This window comes from Phyllostomus hastatus, unplaced genomic scaffold (genome assembly GCF_019186645.2).
Source record: "Phyllostomus hastatus isolate PE091 unplaced genomic scaffold, TTU_PhHast_1.1 phas_scaffold_501, whole genome shotgun sequence".
NCBI classification, from domain to species: Eukaryota; Metazoa; Chordata; class Mammalia; order Chiroptera; family Phyllostomidae; genus Phyllostomus; species Phyllostomus hastatus.
In genome coordinates, this window is record NW_025334033.1 from 19456186 (window position 1) to 19478209 (window position 22024).

General features: G+C 36.5%; 1 protein-coding gene across 2 annotated transcripts in view; it reads right to left on the reverse strand.

Moving 5' to 3' along the window:
- The window catches only part of WDR72 (WD repeat domain 72), a 201692-nt gene that overhangs the window by 145912 nt on the left and 33756 nt on the right, over positions 1 to 22024 (reverse strand). For both annotated transcript variants that reach the window (XM_045822910.1, XM_045822909.1), the window contains exons 4-13: positions 19524 to 19602; positions 18303 to 18477; positions 17520 to 17596; positions 16387 to 16506; positions 15290 to 15435; positions 14810 to 14906; positions 10151 to 10292; positions 7998 to 8243; positions 5685 to 5905; positions 3112 to 3307 (exon numbers count right to left, since the gene is read on the reverse strand). In XM_045822910.1, coding sequence (XP_045678866.1) covers positions 3112 to 3307; positions 5685 to 5905; positions 7998 to 8243; positions 10151 to 10292; positions 14810 to 14906; positions 15290 to 15435; positions 16387 to 16506; positions 17520 to 17596; positions 18303 to 18477; positions 19524 to 19602 — 1499 coding nt within the window. The remainder of the gene's footprint in view (positions 1 to 3111; positions 3308 to 5684; positions 5906 to 7997; positions 8244 to 10150; positions 10293 to 14809; positions 14907 to 15289; positions 15436 to 16386; positions 16507 to 17519; positions 17597 to 18302; positions 18478 to 19523; positions 19603 to 22024) is intronic.

Here is a 22024-nt window from a genome sequence, read left to right on the forward strand (position 1 = left end):
GAACTCATTTGTACTCCATCTACTGAGGCCCAAGAACATGTGGATTATTTAGTTCGTTCGTTCATTCATTCATTCACTCATGTGTCAGGCACATCAGTGAACAAACACATTCTATGCCTTCATAGACCCCTTTTCAGACTAACTGTTTTGGTCTTTGCTCTTGTTTTTTCCCCCTAACTTTATGAAACTATAAATGGAAAAGCTTCCTGCTTATAGGTCTTTCCACCTACGGAAGAGGATGAAATAGAAATCATGTACAATAAACATGATGAAAGTATCTTAGCTAGCTGAAATCCAGCTTGGGAACAAAAAATAGATCATTAAATTTTAACTGAAATTGGAATTTCAGAGTTTAAAGGGAGCCAAAACCAAGCTAATACTAGACACAAGACTAAAAGGAATAACATAAACTTATTTAAAAGGAAGGAATGTGCTGAGGAAAGTTAGGCTGCCAGCCACCTCCGAGGAGAGCTGTGGGGCTTGGACGAGATCATGCATGAGAGGGCACTTTGAAAATGGAAGAGGCCCATTGCAGATGTGAAAGCATTGATGCAATTATTCATAACATTGTTACAAATCATGAGCTCTATCTTCAGTTGGATCATTGTTGTTCATAAACAGCTTCCCTGTCTCATTTGGAACAAATATTCTATAAGTTAATATGGTACACTAATTAACTATTAATATTAAATAATGCACACTAAATGTGTGCATAGTACATGTGATTTGCTATACCAATTCTAAAACAAACTTTTTAATAGAAAACAATACAAATAACCAACTGCAGGAGATTCCTTAGTTATCATATGATGCATCTGTAATGACCACTATGCTGGTTATTGCCCATTTGACCATTTCCTCCACCCTTTCCTTGCCCTCTTGTCCTGCTCCGTGCCCCTGGCTGATGCCAAGAACTCAATACCCTTCTCCTCTGCCTTCCAGATGAACTCAGCTCATAAACACAACTGCAGAAGGAGAGAGAAGAAAATTTCTTTCAACTCTCTGTCTCAGTCCTGCATCTCTGATGGGAGCTATTGCCCTTCCATTACTTCAGGGAGTGACTACTCCTCCCCCACTTCAGCTCACACTGGGTTCCAGTAATACTATTTGCTCCTCTTGCCACTTTAGCCCTAGAGGTGGTAAGACTGCCAGGGTCTGTGTGATGGGGGCTTTACTCTCCATCCCTTGTCTGTTCCCTAATCCCCACCCACACCCGATAATAGTCCTTTCATTAAAGTCTCTTCCTTTGACCCACCTGCGTTGAATTCAGTTTCCCAGTAGGAGCATGGCTGAAACACAATACAGATATCTTTTTATTGATATAGAAAGAAGTCTGACAGAAAGAAGATCAAAATATTAATAGCAGTTACCTTTAGGCAGTGAGATATGATTTTGGGTTTTTTTTAATGTTTCTCTGTATCTTTCAAATGTTCTACAATATTTGATTATGTATTTCAGGAGTATAAAGAGAAATAATAAAATTAAAATGCAATATGGTAATAAATATGGTCTCAAGAAATACTAGTGGTTTGGCTTTCCTCCTTTACTGCCCACCCTTCAAAACACAAGTTTAAAAAAAGTTGCATGGCCTAAAAAGTACCATGATGGAGCAGCAGAACCCTGAACACTTGTGAGTGCCTGAGTATCTCTGTATTCTTGCTGAATTCTATTTTCTACAAAGAATGTTTGATTAGCAAGAATTCACAATTAAAAACAATGCAACTGCTCGTATTTATAAGTGCATGTGTTTTATGGACTCAGATTTCACAAGTGGTCCAGTCTGCCATATTCTTTGATGATAATGACAATAATAAAAGTAATAATATTTAACCATCACTAAGGGCTTGGCAGCACCTATAGGCACTGTTATAAGCATTGCAGGTATTAGTTCATTTAATCCTAAAAGGAAAGCAGTACTATTACTCCCATTACACAGATGGGGAAATTGACTCGTGGAGAAGCCCAGCAATTTGCCCAAGGTCCTATAGCCCGTCTGTTATCAGGCCTCGTAGGCAAGCCCAGCGTTTAGAGCCTATTTTACCCATTATACTTGACTGTCACTCAGGCTGATAGATTACTTAAGAATTCTAAAACTCTCCTAATTTCGTGTATATCATGCACAGGGCCCTCATATTGGTTGCACATTTACAAGTCAGAGCTATAAATTCCTCATCAAACAAATGGAAAATAAGACCTTTCCCTCCTATCCTAGAGGTTATGACAATCTAATGGGAAACAAGCATGAAATCCTGTCAAAGCTATAAAGCAAGGTACATCTGTAAGGCAGATTATGTTGTACCTGCTATACGCTGGTATATTAGCCATCATCATTAACACACAAAAGTTGAATGTAAAGAAAGTAGCAAATATTTTGGTGAAGTATGGCTCTAAACTATGATATAGTAAACTATCCAGTCTGTTAATAACACCCAACATAAAATCACCACTGATTAATCAATAAAAGCCATGCAATGGTTTCAGTAAAATGTACTCTCCAGAGCACTTCCCTGACTCACGTTCATTAATTACTTCATCTTATTTGATATGTTCCCAGCATTTGCCTGAACTGTGCTACTCTCACGTTATATAACAAAACTTTCTTTAAAACTTCAAGGTCCAAACTAGACATTTGCTATGACATCAAAAGTTCAATTGAACCACTCAATTTTCAGTTCCCCTGGCTCAACTTTTTGGAGTTTTGTAATTAATTATATTCCATTATAACTGGTTATCAATTAACTCAAAATGTTGCTGAGATGGTGAGCATGCTGAAGAAGGCAGAATTTAATGATAATTTGAGACTAGGAGGACACTAAATTTCTTTCTTGTTAATAATTAAAGGAGATAACTTATGTTTTTATTTATAGCTTCCAGATATATCCGGCTCATTCCTGTGCACTGCCCTGTCAGCTAATCATCAGTTGGTCAGGATCTGACGTGGGCCTTTCTGTTTTATTTTCCACATCAGCCCTCAACTGAAGCCATTAAATGCAGCCCAACCAAAAGTTGAAGCAAGTGAGGTCATCTGCAAGTGGCTGGAATTTTCCACTTAGCCAACCATTTCGATGCATAAATATATAAAGTATAAAAAAGGGTAAATTTTCAGCTTACCTGTTTCAGTCTCCCAGATGTAAACAGACTCATCTGCACACCCAACTATTAAAAAATTCTCAACAGGGTGCCATCTTATTATCCTCACGGGGAAAAGGTGCTTCCGGGCACAAAAGAGAAACCTCTTCTCCTCAAGGTGAAGGAGAGCCACTGAATGGTCACCACACACACAGAAAATTACCTGGTTACTTCTGAGCTGTGGGAAAGACAAACAGTATTCTTTGTAAGTAAATAGTTGAATGCTTTCTTTAAAATTAAATCAGATGATTTCCCCCTACTAATATAAAATGTTTATTAAAGCCTCGTTTATAAAGTGGCATTTCCACTTTCTACAGCACATCTCCGCACAGCACTCTAGAGAGGAGCTTTCAACACCAAGTAGATTCTAAACCCAGCAACCCATGAGGAAGGTTAAGAGATTCAAGTAAAAAGGAGAATTCCAGGCCAGACCTACTTACAAGATAAATGATGGACTTGACCATCACTCAGCAAAGTCAGGCAGTGAGGCAGACATTGGAAATAATGCAGAATAAAATAAACCCCAGAATTAATTTGTTGCCACAAAAAAGCTATTTGTAGACACAAGCTTAGGCCCAAGGGTATCATCAGCTGGTATTTTCCACTTAAAGCCTCAAAATGTGATTTGGTGCTGTTCCCAGAACTCTACAGATTCTAATCCAAACAGGAAACTCAGTGTAGACACAATCTAAAAGAGGGAAGCACTAGATAGTTCCCAATGAATGTTCAGGCTCAAAGACACAAGGTCCGAAAATAGGCTCATAGGACAAGACTCAAAAGATACTTTGAAAAAAATCAGTATGTGGTTACCTTGAACACAGTCTAGGACAAAGACCATCCATGCTGGGTGCTGCAGAGGCTAATCTGGGAAAGGTTTATAAGGCAGCTCTGTGCAACAGCTCGTAGATACAATGGGGGTGGGGTAGGGCAGGGGAGCACATAGTGGCTCTTCTACCTTCTCTCTTTCTTTTCTAATCACCTTGGTATAGGGATGCTCCCACTTTCACAAAGCAACTAGAGTTTCAGCTGTTATGAATAAAGCATCAGTTAGGACCCCTAGGGAATCTCCCAGTGCCCATCATTAGCCATATTCTGTGGGGCATTAAGGAGCATGTTATTTTTCTTAATTATTTTTAAGTAGACTACAGAAATCCTGAAGAAAAAAATCACAAAATGGCAGGTGAATAGATGGGGAAAGCCTGGACTTGTAGAATGGGGAAGATGGTGCTGCCTTCTCAATGTTACCTCTTGTAGAAACTGCTCAACCCACAGTCTCTAGAATGGATAGCCCAATGTGCTTCAAGGGACTTACAACACACACGTGAACACACATATAACACATGAACGCAGACCTTCTGGCCATCAGTAGATACACTAGAGACCCACACAAGGAAAATTGGAACCTTTTTTGTAGGTATTTAAGTTGTAAAGGTAAATTAAGTCATAGGCAGAAGGAAAAGACAAATCATAGAAAACAGAATTTTGGGGTAGGAAGGCTTGAGAGTTATCTTGATTTCTGTATTTGAGTTCAAGCTCCACTGGGTCCTTGCTATAGTGTTTTATATTGGATGTATAAAAAGGTCTCTTATGCCCTTTCAAAAGCCTCCCTTTTTGATCTGACTTGGTGTGAATAGGTCTTGTTCCTTAGAGTTAAATTGTCTATGATTGAGGCAGAAGTAAAAGGGATTGGGAGTGAAACAGACTGGCACTACCACCCTGGAGCTGAGAGAAAAAAAGACAAAGGAGGGCAACCTCAGGAATAAAAGACACATCAAGGTATCCCAAATCAGCCCATGAAAGTTTTGTTTTTTTTTAAGTCAGTGATATTTATTTCACTAATTAAGTTGTTTGTATTGCTGATACATTGTTTTATTTGGGTCTTCCTACAAAAACACAGTCTAAGTTGTGTCTAAGCTTACTTTAGAGCTAATTTTTTAAATAATATTACTATGGAGAAATACTTTTAACAAACCAGTCAACTAACTTACAAACTTAAAAAAGTTGTTGTTAATATTCTAACACATATAAGATCTATGAAATTTAAGTTTACATTGCATAAGAAATTTATATATGAAAGTATTTCCTTTTGCCTAGCACAAAGTAGGTGCTCATAAATTTGTTAAAGCTTGTATTTGTTAAATAAATAAAAGAACAAACAAAAATCTATTTAAGAAAAATAAAATGTAACTATCAATATTATTATTGAATTGTTGAAGGCAAAAGTTAATTTCTAATTTGTAAATTTGTAAATATTTGAATTGTTTTTAAATTGAGAATAATTACTTTTATAATTTTATTAAGAAAGAAAAAATAATTCCATTAAAAATTAAGATACAGAACTAGGAGAAAAAAGAAAAGAATATAAATACTTTAGGAGAACTAACTGGCTTATGTACAGCCAAGAACTGACAAAACCTTTCCTTTAGAACCAAATTATTTATATTAGCTGTGAAATAAAATGCATATTAAAAGATTAGAGAGGAATGCATAAAGCCATCTAGTTGTAATGTTAAATAACTTTTAAATTTATGTGATCCATTTTACTCTTAACTTACCCTGATGTTCTCTGGTGACATCAAAAGACTTGTTACTGGACCAGCTTCCAAAAAGAATTTATGCAAAATATTTTCAGTAAAGATATCCCACATGATGACACATGAGTCCTGGTCCCCAGACACCAGCCAACTTTGGTCTAATTTTGAGGAGAGACCATGTGGATAAAGTAATGAAATAACACTTTGGTGGTGGCCTTTAAGAACTTTGTAAGGAATGGAATCTGAAAAACAACCAATACCAAATAATATAAAAGTTATTTTTGTTCAAAAGATAGTCCTGAGACAGCCTATAAATTTTTAAGGTAAGAAAACTACAAAAGTTAGGCAGTTGGCTAACAAATTAGTAAACAACCCTTGGACCATCTCAAAGGCAAGTGCCTCCTCATAAGCCAGATCATTACTGACGAAGCACTCATGCTGGCTGGTCAAAATGTGCTAGTTCTTTTAAGGATGTTAGCAAGTTGCCAATAAAGTTGTACTATTGGCAACTTTACTAAAGTTGTACTATTGGCAAGTTGTACTATTTCATGGTACCATGAAATAGCAAATGCTATTCTAAAAGAACAAACGATTTCAAACATTTGTCTCTACAAAGAAACCTTAGAACATTACTGCTGTACTTTAAATTAGCATGACCAAGATTGTAAAAGAAAAGCAAAGTTTCACAGAGTATTTTTGCTTTCAAAGATATTAGAAATCACCTACTTCCACCTCTTTGTTCCACAGATAAAGTATTTGAGGCTCAGAGGGGTTAAGTGACTTGAATCCCAGTGAAAAAGCACAGCATAATGTTTAAGAGCATAGGGTTGCTGTTAAACGGATCTGGTTTTATTTCCCTGGGTCCATCACTCAACAGACTGTGTCACCATGGACAAGTAGCTTTATTCCCCTAAGCCACAGGTGCTGCCCCTGAAAACAGTGAGATGATTATCACTTTTACTTCACACAAGACTGTAGTTGTGTGGAATAAGTAAGATAAGGTCCATTATTTCTTTGTGCTGGCACGTGGTAGGAAATGGTATTTTGTACCATAGTTGAACTGTAACTTGGGGCTACTGACACCCAGTTTCCACACTGTTTCTCTTTTCATTAGCCAGGTCTAAAATGTTGGAAAGGACCACAGACCACAAACTCTCTCCACTCAGATTAAAAATGAGTCCCAAAGAGTCATTACTACTTCTATTAAAGAATCATAAGTTACTTCTATTTTATCAGGTATACCCTCCCTTTATATCCCCTGAGCAAACCAAGATAAATAGTAATTCATATTAAAAGGTAGTGAAAATTGCCCTGGCTGGCGTAGCTCAGCGGATTGAGCACGGGCTGTGAACCAAAGTGCCGCAGGTTCAGTTCCCAGTCAGGGCACATGCCTGGGTTGCAGGCCACGGCCTCCAGCAACTGCACATTGATGTTTCTCTTTCTCTCTCTTTCTCCCTCCCTTCCCTGTCTAAAAATAAATAAATAAAATCTTAAAAAAAAGTTAGTGAAAATAAAAACTACAAGTCAAGTGTAGGCCTCTGCTTGTTTTCTGGATAAGACAAATCATCCCTGGTAAAAAAAATCCTAAAGTCTTAAGCTTTTGCACTAACTTTTACCAGCAGTCATTGAGCTGTGTAGCAGTATATTACTTCTCCTCAGTTCATTGCTATTCACCCAGCTATTCTGGTCAATCACTGAATCACAAGTTAATAACACTTAGTAAGAGCCAAAGTATGCTGAGAACAATAGGAGGCAAGGTAAGATGTTGTTTGTTTGTTTGTTTGTTTGTTGAGATTTGGTTTTTACTGTTAAGGATATTGCAGTCAAGTAGGTTCTGTACAATAAAAAATAGGACAAAAATTTATCTACATATCTCCAAATCAGTCACCTCCTACATTTTCCCTTCCTTTGCATAAGACAATTTACTACATAAATTGCTATTGCAGTGCACAAAGATATTTATATTTCATTAACAAAGAAATGAAAATTAAACAGGAAGATACCTTCTTCTACTGATTGGCAAATATTAAAATGTTTAATAGCACATAAAGTTGACTAGAGTTTGGGAAGCAAGGCATTTGCATAGGCTGTTAGTAGACACACAGGAAAATCAAGGAAGGGGAGAAACATACTTCTCATTGTATAACCTTCTGTTTGATTTTTTAACCATATTTTAATTTTTTTACTTAAAAACAAGTTATACTTGTTTTATGTTAAAGCAAGTATAATTTATTAGCAAATACCAGCAATTTTTAAGCCTCAGAAATATTCTTATATACCTTGTTAAAGTTGAAACTTAGATGAATTAAATAGGGTTAAACAAAGTTCAATCACCTTTTAACAAAGAGCCGCCCTCTAGAAGTCCTGCTTTGGCAGCATTCAAAGCCTGTGTAATGAAAATCGTCCCATCTTCGCAGCCACACACTAGTTTATCAAGACTTGGAACATACTCTGATGAAGTGACTACCGCAGCTCCAGCTCCGTCTTTAAACCCAGAGAAGTAGTCGATAATACTTTGTGACATAATATGATGCTTATCAAAATTATCTTGAAGGGTCCAGGTGGTAGTTATTGGTATCTCTGAAGTGAAGACAAACAAAGATGAAAAAATGGTTTATACAGTCACTATAAATGTGGAAAATATTATCAAGGCACCATCCGTGGAGGATACCTAGAGACTTTTGCCATCCTAATAGTGGGCTATAGGCAGAAAAGTTCTCCTATCATCCGCCATCCTCACTCAAAAATGAAACTTCATTGGTTCTCCATCCTTCAAGGAGCCTTGAAAGAATCAATGTGTATTCATGCATTCATTTTAGACTTAGGTCAACTGACAAGATCTGAGAAACTCTTGCAGTGATGTAAAATGTTAGACCACTCTCATGAGTTCTCTGCTTGCCTTAGCAATGTTAAGAAGGTAAACTGGGTTCTTTTATCGTCTGAGGTAAAATGGAAGAAATTTATTCTTTAAATGTCAAGGACAGGAATATCTCAGAATCATACCACAACCCTAGGCAACTATCTATGGTTACCAAACGCACTGGTTACCATTTTATATAGCTGACCACCCAAGCATTTGAACTGGGCCTCAGAGGATCAGCTCATGAAGTGAGAAAGGCTTGGCTCCAGGAGCATAGAAGGCAAAGTAAAGCTAACCGACCTCTCTATGAAAGGGCCTCCTTGACCTTACAGTACACCTGCTACAGTGACTATGAAAACCATGACTCCAAAAGCTTTGACTAGCAGGAGTGGTCATGAATGTCTCTGGTTCTAATTATAAAGAAGATTGACTAGACATTTAATCTTGCTACTGTAACAAGAATAGATATGAGAAAATTCTACAGTCACCAACCATTGAGCGGCTTTGCAGTGGGCATGGTATACTTTTTTTAACTCTTAAGACTGACTTGTAAGAGAATTTTCCACATACTACACCAAACTCTAAGTCTATTTCTTGACCAATTTCTTATCAATCTAGGTCTAAATGAACCATTTTGAAAACATTTTGGACAAGGACACTAAAAGAGCTACCAGTGAAATGACTTTCTAATGGAAACTTGAGCTTAGTATAAAGAACCCTGATCCTGCTGTGCCCCACACTATGGTTCACAGAGATGACACGCTGATTTTGGAATAAGGGGAAATGAGTGAGATGGGGTTCCCCAGTCTAGAATACATACTCTCAGAAGTTTGAAAGTTTTCCACAACAATGTTTACTTTGATGATTTCAGTTTTTTATTCTAAGAAAAATTAAAATAAGCAAAAGCTAAATCATCTAATCATTCAAATTGCCAAATGTTTCAGTGCCCAAGTTTACCATATTTTGCCATGTATAATGCAAACTTTTTTACCCACATTTTTTAGGGAAAAATAAGGGTGCACGTTATTCATGGGTAGTACCTGAAACACCTTGTATCTGTTCTTATGTTTTGCAATTATTTGTTACATAAAGTTTCTTGTACCATATGTTCAATAATAAATGCAAAATTCCTTTATAATACAAAAACAAGTATCTAGTTATAGATAAATAAAAAATTGAATTAAAAATTAAAACAAAAGATTTTCTTCCTGAAAGTTTGGGCCAAAAATATAGGTGCACATTATACACAGCAAAATACAGTATATCTGTGATTGGTGTTCCAAGCAGCTGTGATAATCCCAACAAATTGGTAGAAAAATGGTATAGTATATGGACATGACAAAATCAAAAATTTGTATATGATGTGTCAGCCTACCCTATATTGTTATTGCTAACATTCATTTTACTTCAATAAAACATCACTCATGTTAAATTAATGTTATTTTGTATTATATTGGTTGTATTGTTGTATAAGATCTATAAGCAATTTATGTTGGTATCTAATGCATAGTAGTACACGAGGAACTTTTTCTTCATTGTAGCCCATATGACTCAACTTAGAAAAACATGGATTTAATTATAAACTAATTCTCAGGACACATGGGATTATCAATGAAGACCATCTTACCTCTAGGAGAGCCATCAAACTTGGATACAGGAACATCTGGTATGTGCCACAGAGTAATTCTGCCTGATACTTCTCCGGAGAAAAGTACCTTATAAAAAGGCTCTTTCCTTTCATTCATATAGCCCATAACAAAGGGAAGGCTCTGGTTTGAAACAAAGAATTAGTTTTTATGGAGGAAAATATCTAATTTTAAAATGATAGTTATTGTTTTTAAGGGGAGAAACAAAACTTCATAGATGAACTAAATTGTTTCCATTTATCTCCCACTGTTTAAAAATTTTCAAGTTCTTATAATCTCTTATTCAAACAAAAAAGTTTTGTATAAAAGAAAAAGAAATGTCATTAACTAGACTCCAGAGAGTTCACAAGGATATCTAACATTCATTGAACATGTTCTGTGTATATCTCACCTACACTGTCAGGGACTCTGCATGTATTCAGTTGAGTAATCCACACAACAACCCTGTGAAGTGAGTGCTATCTCTGTCTTCACTCTACAGATGCCTACACTGCCAGAGAAGGATCTGACTGATCTAAGGCGATGCACACTGTAGCCTGTAGTGGTCCGGAGTCCAGAAGTTCTGACTCAAGAGCACTTGTCATAATAACTACGCTACTGTCAAGAGGACCTGATTTCTTTATGTTCCAATTGTCAGTTGAAATAGCAACAACTGATATCTGGATGGTACTTTTGTATACTTAATAGAGTACTTTCCACTTTCTGTTGACCATTTTTCAGATTCAACATACTTGATTTCAAATTTCCTAAGTGTCCACAAAGAAAAATTAAAGTGAGCCCATAAATTGTTAAAATATGTATTATTATATGTTATTACTATAAATAAATATACATCATATGTTATAGAGTTGTAGTCTATGTTATTGCTATGTGTTGAGAGAGATAGAGTTCTAAGTTCGCTGAGGCAGAGTGTGAGTATCGGACACCAGTGCTCTGAGAGATGTGCTTTCACCAGTGAATGAGGCTAGGCTCTCCCAGTGCCTCAGCATGGCAGAGATGTGTTCTTCAGGTAGAGTGTATGTGGAGATGATGCACAAGGGATCAAAATGACTAAGTGATTAGAAAAACAAAAACTACTTTTGATTTATAAATAAAAGGGACACTTAAAAAAAAGCCAACTGCTGGTGCTAGACTTAAAGATGTCTAAGAAAGCTTTATTGATATGATCACTTCATAAATTATATACATGTCTAACCACTATGCTGTACACCTGGAAGTAATATAATACTGAATGTCAACTGTAATTAAAATTTTTAAATAAAAAACTAAGTGTAAGAAAGTGACAGTTTCTAGTCAGAAAATACATGTTTGAAAGCCTAAACTTAGATATATTATGGGAAAATTTTTATAATATATCTTTAGAGAATATTAAGGGCCAAATACTGCTACATTTAATACTCATAACAAAGCTACAAAATAAGTAAATATTGTTATTATTCCTATTATGTAGATATGAAAACTAAAATAGAAAGAAAATAAGAAACTAATTCAAGACAATTCAGATAAGATATGTAATCCTCTACAGTCCCAAGAGATGAGAACATTGCAGAAGAGAAAACAGTTCCTACAAAGTCAGTTCTCTGAATAAATTTTGTTTTGTTTTGTTTTTTTAGGATTCAGATGGCAATTTGGGATCTTAGAGTTCTCATAGCCCTCATCATTGTTGGTGTTAGAATGGTGTTGATAAAATGGTTTCTCAAACTCTCTCAGCCTTTAGGAACCTTAAAATCGACTAGTCCAACTCCTTCAAGGTTTTGATGAGAAATGAAGCTCCGGAGAGGCTGGTGCGTTGCTCGAGTTGGTGGCAGCACAGCTCTCTCCTTCCAGCTCCGTGTTACCCCTGCAGCCCACGCTCCCCCTGCGGCTCTGGTCCCCTCTGCCCTCAGCTCCTGCCCTGCCAGTCCTCACTTGCTCACACGCTCCCCTTGACACCTTGATCATCTCCTTGCCAGTAGTTCCCTTTCTAGTCTGCAAGTCACCTAAAAACCTTCTCAGAATCTCTTCCCATATGCATTCTCATTGTTTATCCTAAGAACTAGTCCCATCCTCCAAGATGTAATAAAATAGTCCTTAAGAGTGAATTTTCTTGGGCTAGCTGCTTGGATTCAGATACTGGTTTTAGCACATAAACCCTATTAAAGGAGCTGATTGCCTGATTTAGACAACGTACTTAACTTCTTTATGTTTCATGGAGGCTGATAAAGGCACCTACTATGTGGGATTTCTGTCTGGACTGAGTTGATAAGGTAAGGTACTTAGAATGGTGCCAGGCACTTGGTAGGTACTCAATGAATACTAACAATTCTCATTATCCACTTTCAGAACAACTGAAAAACTCACTCCAAAGACCCATTACCAGACTCTCAGGCCAAACTGCCTGAGTTCAAATCCTGGGAATGAACCTCTCTGAACATGGTGAGAACTGATATAAATTAAGCAGTGTGTATGTTTGACAATAATGAGAACTAGCATCATTATCGCTGTCAATACTCTTAGTTCATGCACTTGCATTTCTTACTTGCAATCCCTTGGTTGTTTCTATTGCTGTTACCCACCCCCCCACTGCACCTTAGCAACATAGTCTTACTCCTCAGCTAAGACCCTGGGAAGCCCAGCTCCTCATCCTCACAGCCAGGAGCCCTGTCACAGGCCTCATCAGCTATGGCTTGAAACTAGGAAGAATCATAAAGCTACTGAAAGGAAGAGCGAGTCCCCATTCTTGCTACTACAACTCCATCTGCAGATATGTCCTCTGCGTCACAAATGGTAACCCTGAGAGCATCTTACTATCAAACCTTGAAATTTAATTCTATGATTATTACCTCAAAAACAAACCTAAAAAACCAGTCCAGTCAATACTGCATGTTTACACAGCACCCTTTCCTAGGCTCACCATCTCCCCACACCACCAAAATGCCTCCATTACCTTCCAACTGCAAAGAGTGACTAAAAAATCTAATAATTAGTGAATAGCGGCGACATTTTGAATAATGAGAATAATATTCGACTTTCTTTTCTTGGCTGGATAAAAGGCAAAGGGTCTAAGACTAGGTATAGAATGTTCTTTCAGTTTCAGATTATTCCATTTGTATTGCTAGCTTCTAAGCACTTCCTACTTGTAAAATATAGAAATGGGGGTAAATGGTAATGAAAAAGTACAATAAAGTAAATTTAAAAAATACATTGCTTGTGGATTAAAAAAAATAAAATAAAATACAGAAATGTCAGTGGTTGTCTAAACAAAAATTAGTGACAGAAAACCCATAAATCTTTTTCTTTACCTTTTAAAGCAAAGCAAGGTAGCTTCCCATAATATTAGTATTTTTAAGATATTACTTTTCTTTTTCTTCATAGTTATGTATAGTGTTGATATTTGCAGTAGACTAGAAGTTCTTACAGCACACTACTTATATTTAGCTTTTAGGGGAAAGTGTGCTTTATAAAAATGCATTCTGGAGGTAAAAAGAGAAAAGAGAAAATCCTTCCAAAATAACTAAAAACGCCTTTTTGAATAAGCCACAATCCTGCTTTTGTGATCAACAGCAACATGAAGCTCTAGCTGCCCACAGAGGACTTGAGAAACACTGTTGAATGCCATAATTCTTAAGTGTGCCTATACCCCAGTGGTACTTGCAGCTCTAATTTTTGGCTGACAGCTTCTTAACTCTTTGCAACAAAACCTCACAGATATGTTAGCAGAACAATCACTGAACTATAGGATTTCCAACAGCTATGCTGTCTAATGAAGCAAACCATCACTCAGTAAAAATTAACATGCTTCCTTGGTTGGTACATCAATAATTCAAAATTCCTTCATTCTCTACAACATACCTTTTGGATAATTAACTGATGACTAAGTCCAATAGGTTAAAAAAACACTGTGTTTAACACTATTGTAATGAAATAACTGCTTAAGTTCTCAGGCTTCATAGAGTGTCAGAGACATAATTCATCCAAGGAAAAGCTTACAGTTACACTCTCAATTTTCTTCCAGGAATCATAATTATATTTGCTTTAACAAGAAAATATATTCAGAAGAAGAGCTAAAAATGTGAAAATGATCCCAATATTAAAAAATTAAAGAAGACATAAACTATTTGATAAAGTTAAAAACCAGAGTAGATACATCAAAATGTTAATGTTGTATCAAAGCACTGATCAAAAAGGTCACTGAAAAATGTGTGTGTGTATGTGTGTGTGTACAGAGAGATTAAATATGACAAAATCTTGACAATTGGTGGATATAGGTAAAAGATATATGAGTGATGATTGTACTAATCTTTCAACTTCTCAAATATTTTTTAAAAGCCTTCAATTAAAATAAGCAGATGCACAATTAAAATATTTGCAGTGAATATCTATAGTGGTCAAGTTGAAACTCTAATTCCCCCCCTTTTTTAAACATTTATAATTTTTCTATAATAAACAGGTACTATTTAATCTGACTTGAAAAAAATAGTTTTTTTTAAAGGCAGTTTTCTCTTTAGTGGCCATGAACAGTTAGATTTGATTTTCTCATTAACAACTTGATGTCATTCTTCAATTCAATTTTTTCAGTCCGGACTCTGCTACAGACAAAGCAGCACCTCTGAGACACGGAGTGAAACAGCACTGAGGCAGCCCCTCTTTTCTGGCATTACCTTACTTTCCTGCACAGAAGCAGAGCACAGTAAGTGAGGATAAATGGTCTCTTTAAGCACTCTTCCATCAGCAGGGTATGTGCTTTTTGAAAGCCCACTGCATGGCAAAAAAATAAATAGCAAAGTTTAGAACTTTGGGTTTCTTTATTTGTTTTTTTTTCCTTCCCACTTTCAAAAGCCTGACGCTACCATTCAAGTTTCTAAACTCTAGTTAGAAATTGTTGGGTTAATAATTACAAGTGACTTTTTGAAAACCCAGCACCAGCTGTACAAGTTATACATGGTTAATCTCATTCCTTCATCCCCCGCTGTTTCATACAAAGGCGGAAGCCTACCAAGCTCAGAGTAAATCTTCCAGTGCCAAAGTTGTTTTGTTCTGGTGTTTGATCATGGGCAGCATGCAGGGATTTTTCCATAATAAACCTCCCAAAGTTCATTTCCAACCTGAATGTTTTGTATGCTGCTCCCATCTGAGCCCACCTGTTCAGCAGCTGATAGATGTAACTGTGACCGTCTTCTGTCCAGATGATGATTCTGTGAGCAGCCAGCACCTCTCCACCAGCAAAGAACTGCCCAGTTCTACTGACCTCCATCCGCAGAAGGGAAAAATCACAGTAATCATAAACCTAAAGCACAAAATAAATGATACACATTAACAAAAGCTGCCGATCTAATTTGCCACTGAGATGGAAGATAAATTGTGCTCACCAAGACTATTTAGATGGTGGTGTTAATGCAACAGCACATTAAGTATTAATGACAGCCCACACTGGATTCATGTATCAAGATATCCTACTAGTACTTATTTTTTCTTATTTATCCTAAGGTAGGTTTCAGTAGATTAACTATTTGGCTAGTATGTCCATTAAGCACAGAGACTAGAAATCCCTAAATCTCTATACAATTTTATTCTGTCCATATGGATAGTCCAACTTAAACATTTGAAAATTTATTGCACAAACAGTTTAAATAGTCTAAATCCTTTGCTAGACCATATACTTAGTGTTTTTTGTTTAAAATATATCAGCATATAAGTAAGACAATATAATGTTATTAACTGAGCCAGGTATATGAAACATTAAAGGATGCTATCATGTGATGGTAACTTAACTTTTTAAAAAAATCTTCTTGGAAATATCAGTAAGTATATTTATGAGAAAGAAATGTATATTTCCTAAAAAACAAGTGTTGTGACAAAGCAGAAAAAGAAAAAATATCCATAAATAAGACCAATTTATGTAGGTGAAAAGTACTAGTTTTTTTTTTAATTCAGGACAAACATCAACTTTTGGAAATAATCTAGAGATAAATGCTAATTATTAATATGGTCATTATTAATAATATGAGCATTTTCTATTATAAATATAATCTCCTGAAAAGCAAAACAGCTCAATGTGAGGAGTGGAAAATTAATAAAAGTCAGTCATAAAAGCCAGGTCATCCATGCTCTGGTAATAATATTATATAGAGTTTGTATCACATTTTAAATCATATTCTTATAACTGTTGCACTAAACAAGAAAAATTTAAAAATTATATTTGTATATTACTGCTATTTGTTAGATTATTTTATAATACCTTCCAACACCTAGAAAATACCACCAATAGAAGTCGCTCCGTGTATGTGCAAAATCGTATTGTCCGGCAGTTCAGGGAGTCAAGAAATTTGGATTCCTTTTCATAGACATCTTGCTTTTCCTTCAAAAGGAACGAAAACATTTTAGTACTAGTTCCAGGTAATTTATACGTGACAGTATCAGAAGATCTGCTTCTCTGAACACCTGAAGTAGATCACACCATTATTATAAAATGAAAAGTACCCCAGTTTCCTTTATAATTTTTTGAACTAAGAAGTAACTTTGCAAAAGACACCATTAGCAGGAAACCCACTTGGACTCAAGGATTCGTTATGTAAATACAATCATTCAGCAAACATCCTGTGGGAGGGGAGGGTGGGTGCTGAGAGTGTAAGTTACTGACATTTAGACTTGGCAGAAAGACATACCGAAAAAAAGAAAGAAAGAAAAATAATTTTAAAAAAACCCTGCAGTCTCTTAATTGCTATAATAGAAAATACACAAAGTGCTTTGAAAAAGTAGAAGAGTGGCCAGCATAGAATATTGTCAACCAGTTTCTGAAAATGCTGGGGGTGTGTTTCTTGGGTTCATTATGTCAATGCAATTTCTGAGCTTCCTCAACCAAGATGTTCCTAAGGAGAGCCTAGAGCACAATGGGGCAGCCAAAACGATTTGTTACCAGCACAACAAATACTATGTTCTTTTGTCTATCACCTCAACCTGTAGCCTAAAGCCAGCAGCAGGAGAATATACTGGACTCCCAGTGTATGTGACCTCCAGCTGTTCATAGTCATCTCCCAGCCACTGCTCACACACACCCAGAAAAAAGAGGGTCTTCTGCTGTAAGGGACAAACGATATCTATCTACAATTTTTATTGTTAATTAAAATGTAATCAGTGTGTGTAGATAAGAAGAGTTGTACATAAATGGAGAAAAGGATGAAGAACACAATCTAGCTGTTACCAGTGCTCACCCCTGGCACCGGGAGCAGGAACAGGGATGGGGGAAGTGCATGAGGGCGTACACATACTCGTCTATGTTATTTGAACTTCTAAAATAAGCATGTACTATCCCTGTAAGTGTAAAACACTTTCAATAAATATGGAGGGAAAAAAGGAGTTTCACAAGCTAACCTGAATGCTGTTGATAGATGAAGAGAGGTCCCACACTTTGAGCTCACCAGCCACTGATACCGCCAAGAGAGCATCTTCTGTAAAAACAGCAAAGGTGGCACATAAGCTGACCACTGCTGTAATTGGTTGATGTAAAGATTGTGTCATTGTCACTTAAGGGTTATGCAGGGTTATGCAGATGAAATTATTCAGCTTTGCTGTTTATTTAAATAAACATTTTAGATCAGGTTTTAAATTTATTTAATAAACAAATTGTTAAATAGCTATTTAGATCAGGTTAAAATTTCAAAGAGGCCCCCATGTAAAAGGAGAGCAGCACTAAAAGCAGAAGCACATAAACACCATCACGTCAGCAATGTGACACCTTCCTGTTTCAGAACTCCGTGTGGAGCCAGCCTTCCTTGTCCTGTGTAGTTGCTCATCACAGACACTAAGTTCCCTTCACTAGCACATCTGGAAGATACAGCAGGATGAAAGCTGCTCAAGTCCTGCTCATCCACAAGAAACCCATTTTTGTCACTTTTAAAAATATACCAAGCAAAACTGGGTGGTGGAAACATAGGTGCTTCTCTTTCCTCATCATCTTAACCTCTTGTTCACTTTCCAAAGACTTGAACCACTCATGTGAGTGTTCCCAGTTTTTCTTGATCTGGCTTAGGAAGCTATCCTCACTAACAAGGGAACATAAAGAGGTATTCTACACTCTTGCCCAATAACTTAACAAATAGTTCAAAAGTCATATTTTTACATGCAATCTCTTAGTGTTATATAGGGCCCCATTACCTTGAATTCTCATGGAGTGAACAATGCACATGCAGTTGATCCAATCAGGAGACTGAGATGACGTGAAGGTGTGAACAAGAGCCAAGGTTTTGGCGTCAATTATAACAATGTCTTGATATTCTCCACAGCACAGAAGCCAGCCTTCTCCTGTCATCCGGAAGGAGCAGTGGTAATACTATGCAAATGGAATTGAAGCAAAAAATTAATTATCACTGGCAATTAACATAATTTTGGCTGTGGTGAAAACTATGAATTTAAATTTTGTCATCTATTCAATTAAGGTATTGGTATGAATAGCGACTAAATTTTCTTTTAGTTAAGTTTTGCCGTACTTCTAAAGTGGTGGATTTTGCACTTTAGCCTCACTTGTATTTCATAATTTTTTTTAGAGAAAGGGGACTCACTCGTGAAGAAGGAGTTTTATTCTGAACACCAGGTTCTTTATTCTAGCAACCTCGCTATATGTTAAGAAGAAATAAACGTGTTTGAAGAGTATTTGAGGAATTCTGGTGCTGAATAAGTTTTGAGAATGGCTTTCATTAAAGATGAAGTAATACAGTCTACCCTTGAAACTCTCTCCCTGCACAGGGTCTGGGCCCCAGAAGATAGTCTGTGTGTGTCACAGTGCAAGTCAGCAATGCTAAAAGCAACAACTGCAACATGAAAAACTGTCAGCACCACTGTAATCCTGCGGCTACCGTACATATATGCTGGGAGTCCATCTAGCAAAGGCCAAAATTGGTTTTAAATTTTGGGAAATTATTACAAAGATTATAACTATGCCTCTTGATCTCTTCATGAATAACTCAGAAAATGAGAATCTATCCACCCCCAAAATATTAAAATTGGAGACAAGGAAAAAAACACATTTTTTAATGAAAAATAACACATCACTAAAATGGGATCTTTCTGTGTTTGTGTCTGTATCTCTGTGTGTGTTTTTTGTGAGTGTACCTAAGGAAAAATAAGAAAATCATCTTTCAAATGTACCTATATTGAAATCTACAAAAATACAAGAATTAGGAAAAATGGCTGAATAATAGCTTTGGGGGAAGAAAAACATCAAAATAAAAGATAACTGACCATATTATACTCCAATGACAAAATAAAACATTCAAGGAAAGAGTATCCTCGAAAGACATTTCTTCAAATGTGTGCACAGCAATGCCCTGAAGGGATTGCAGAACCCAGCAACGTTCGGAAGGAAAGGGCCATACTTACACAGATTGCAGTGTGTCTGTAAGGAAGTCTGGCCTTCTCCACGCACTGTCCGTTGGTGACATTCCAAACACACATCTCCCTAGCAGAGATAACATCATATTATTCTCTGTCATTTCCACTCAATTGGCTGGAATAATTTTTGTGCCACCAAGTTTTTCTTTAGTCCCGCACTTAAAAGCAGCCTGATTGTTTATGTGACTTTTTGTTACAGATTACTGGGCAAGGAAATGTTGTGGTCATTAGCAGGGATGACACACTGTATCTGTGTCTCTTTTTTTGTGGGTAATTATACTTGCAGCCAGCATACAAATCTTACCCTAGTGTCAACCTGACCTACAACACATACAGCTATCGCAGCCTGTTAGTGACAGTGCAACACTCCCTCCGTGGAAGCTGCATCCTCTTGAAAATGGTTTATTTCACTGAACTTAAACTACGTATTCTGAAAAGCATAATGCATCAAGTGCTGTGTTTTGTGGAGCTGAGGTAGCACTTCTATAAAAATAAACAGTGCCACCAAGAGGCCACGTTTGGTCTATTAATGATGGGATTTGTTTCTTTCCTTCTAAAATCCTGAAATGAGCCTTGCCACTTAATGTTTAAAAAATTCTCATTATTTAGAAAACTCTTACATGGTTACCTATATATTACAAAGAGATAGACACAGTTATGAAATAATAGCTGCAAAATAGGTCTAGGGAAAGCAATTTGAATCTCTATGATTTCTGTTCACAAAAACCAGAATGGCTGTTTCAGAATTAGTGGGTAAAATATTCTTCAATTTTAACAGTTTCAAAACATAAACAAAATCTCCCATGGACAAAATGAAAGTTTTATTGGCTTTCAGGGAGAAGCTGCTATTAAGAAAATAAGATGTGGACTAATATTTTTAATTGCATTTAGTAATTTGTAGGCTTGTATGTTTTTGTTTTTGTTTTTGTTTTTGTTTTTGTTTTTGTTTTTCTAGCCAAACACCAGGACTCAATCTTTGAATCAACAATTTTCAACCTGGGCTATTTTGCCCCACAAAGGATGTTTGACAATGTTTAGAGATATTTCAACCTGAAATATCTCTAAATTTCAGGGACCAGCCACAATTTAGGGACACACTACTGGCATCTAGTGGAGAAAGACGAGTGATGCTGCTAAACACCTATAATGCATAGGATGGTCCCCACAACAAAGAATTCTTCAGTGGTCCAAATGTCATTAGTACTGAGGTGGACCAACCATGTTCTAGAAACAGAATATTCATGTTTTTTTTCTTTGTGTTGATATCAAACCTTATTCTAAAAATAACTTGAGGCATGTAACTCATAATTGGAAAAAAATCTGTGTGTGTCTGAAATATAAGACTGAAAGAATGGTAGAATCTGAAATAATGTATCTCGTAGGTAAAGAAATATATGTCAAAGGTAAAAAAAGTCAAATCATAAGCAGTCATCAATATAAAATATTATCTCTATAAGGAATTAGAGTTCATCAGCATGGTTCTCAATTTATCTGTGTATCAACAGCCACCTGGAAATGTTTTTTATTTTTATTTTTAAAAATATATTTTTATTGGTTATCCTATTACAGTTGTCCCATTCCCCCCTTTTATTCCCCTTCACCCTGCACACCACCTCCCACCCACATTCCCCCCCTTTAGTTCATGTCCATGGGTCATACATATAAGTTCTTTGGCTTCTCCATTTCCTATACTGTTCTTAATTTCCCCCTGTATATTTTCTATCTACCATTTATGCTACTTATTCCCTGTAACTTTTCCCCTTACGTCCCCCTCTCACTCCCCCATGTGATCTCCATTTCTGTGATTCTGTTCCTGTTCTACTTGTTTGCTTGGTTTGTTTTAGGTTCAGTTGTTAATAGTTGTGAATGTATTGTCATTTTACTGTTCATATTTTCAATCTTCTTTTTCTCTTTTTTTTCTCCCTTTAACATTTCACATAATAAGGGCTTGGTGAAGGTGACCATTAACTTGACGTTATCTGGGAAGCACTTTATCTGCCCTCCCATCCTAAGTGAAAGCTTTGCTGGGTAGAGTAATCTTGGATGTAGGTCCTTGCCTTTCATGACTTTGAATAATTCTTTCCAGCCCCTTCTTGCCTGCAAGGTTTCTTTTGAAAAATCAGCTGATAGTCTTATGGGAACTTTTTTGTAGGGAACTGTCTCCTTTTCTCTTGCTGCTTCCAAGATTCTCTCCTTATCTTTAATCTTGGGTAATGTAATTATAATGTGTCTTGGTGTGTGCTTCCTTGGGTCCAACTTCTGGGGATTCTCTGAGCTTCCTGGGCTTCCTGGAAGTCTGCTTCCTTTTTCAGATTGGGGAAGTTCTCCTTCATTATTCAAATAAGTTTTCAATTTCTTGCTCTTCCTCTTCTCCTTCCAGCACCCTTATGATTTGGATATTGGAACATTTAAAGTTGTCCTGGAGGTTCCTAAGCCTCTCCTCATTTGTTTGAATTCTTATTTCTTCGTTCTGTTCTGGCTGACTGTTT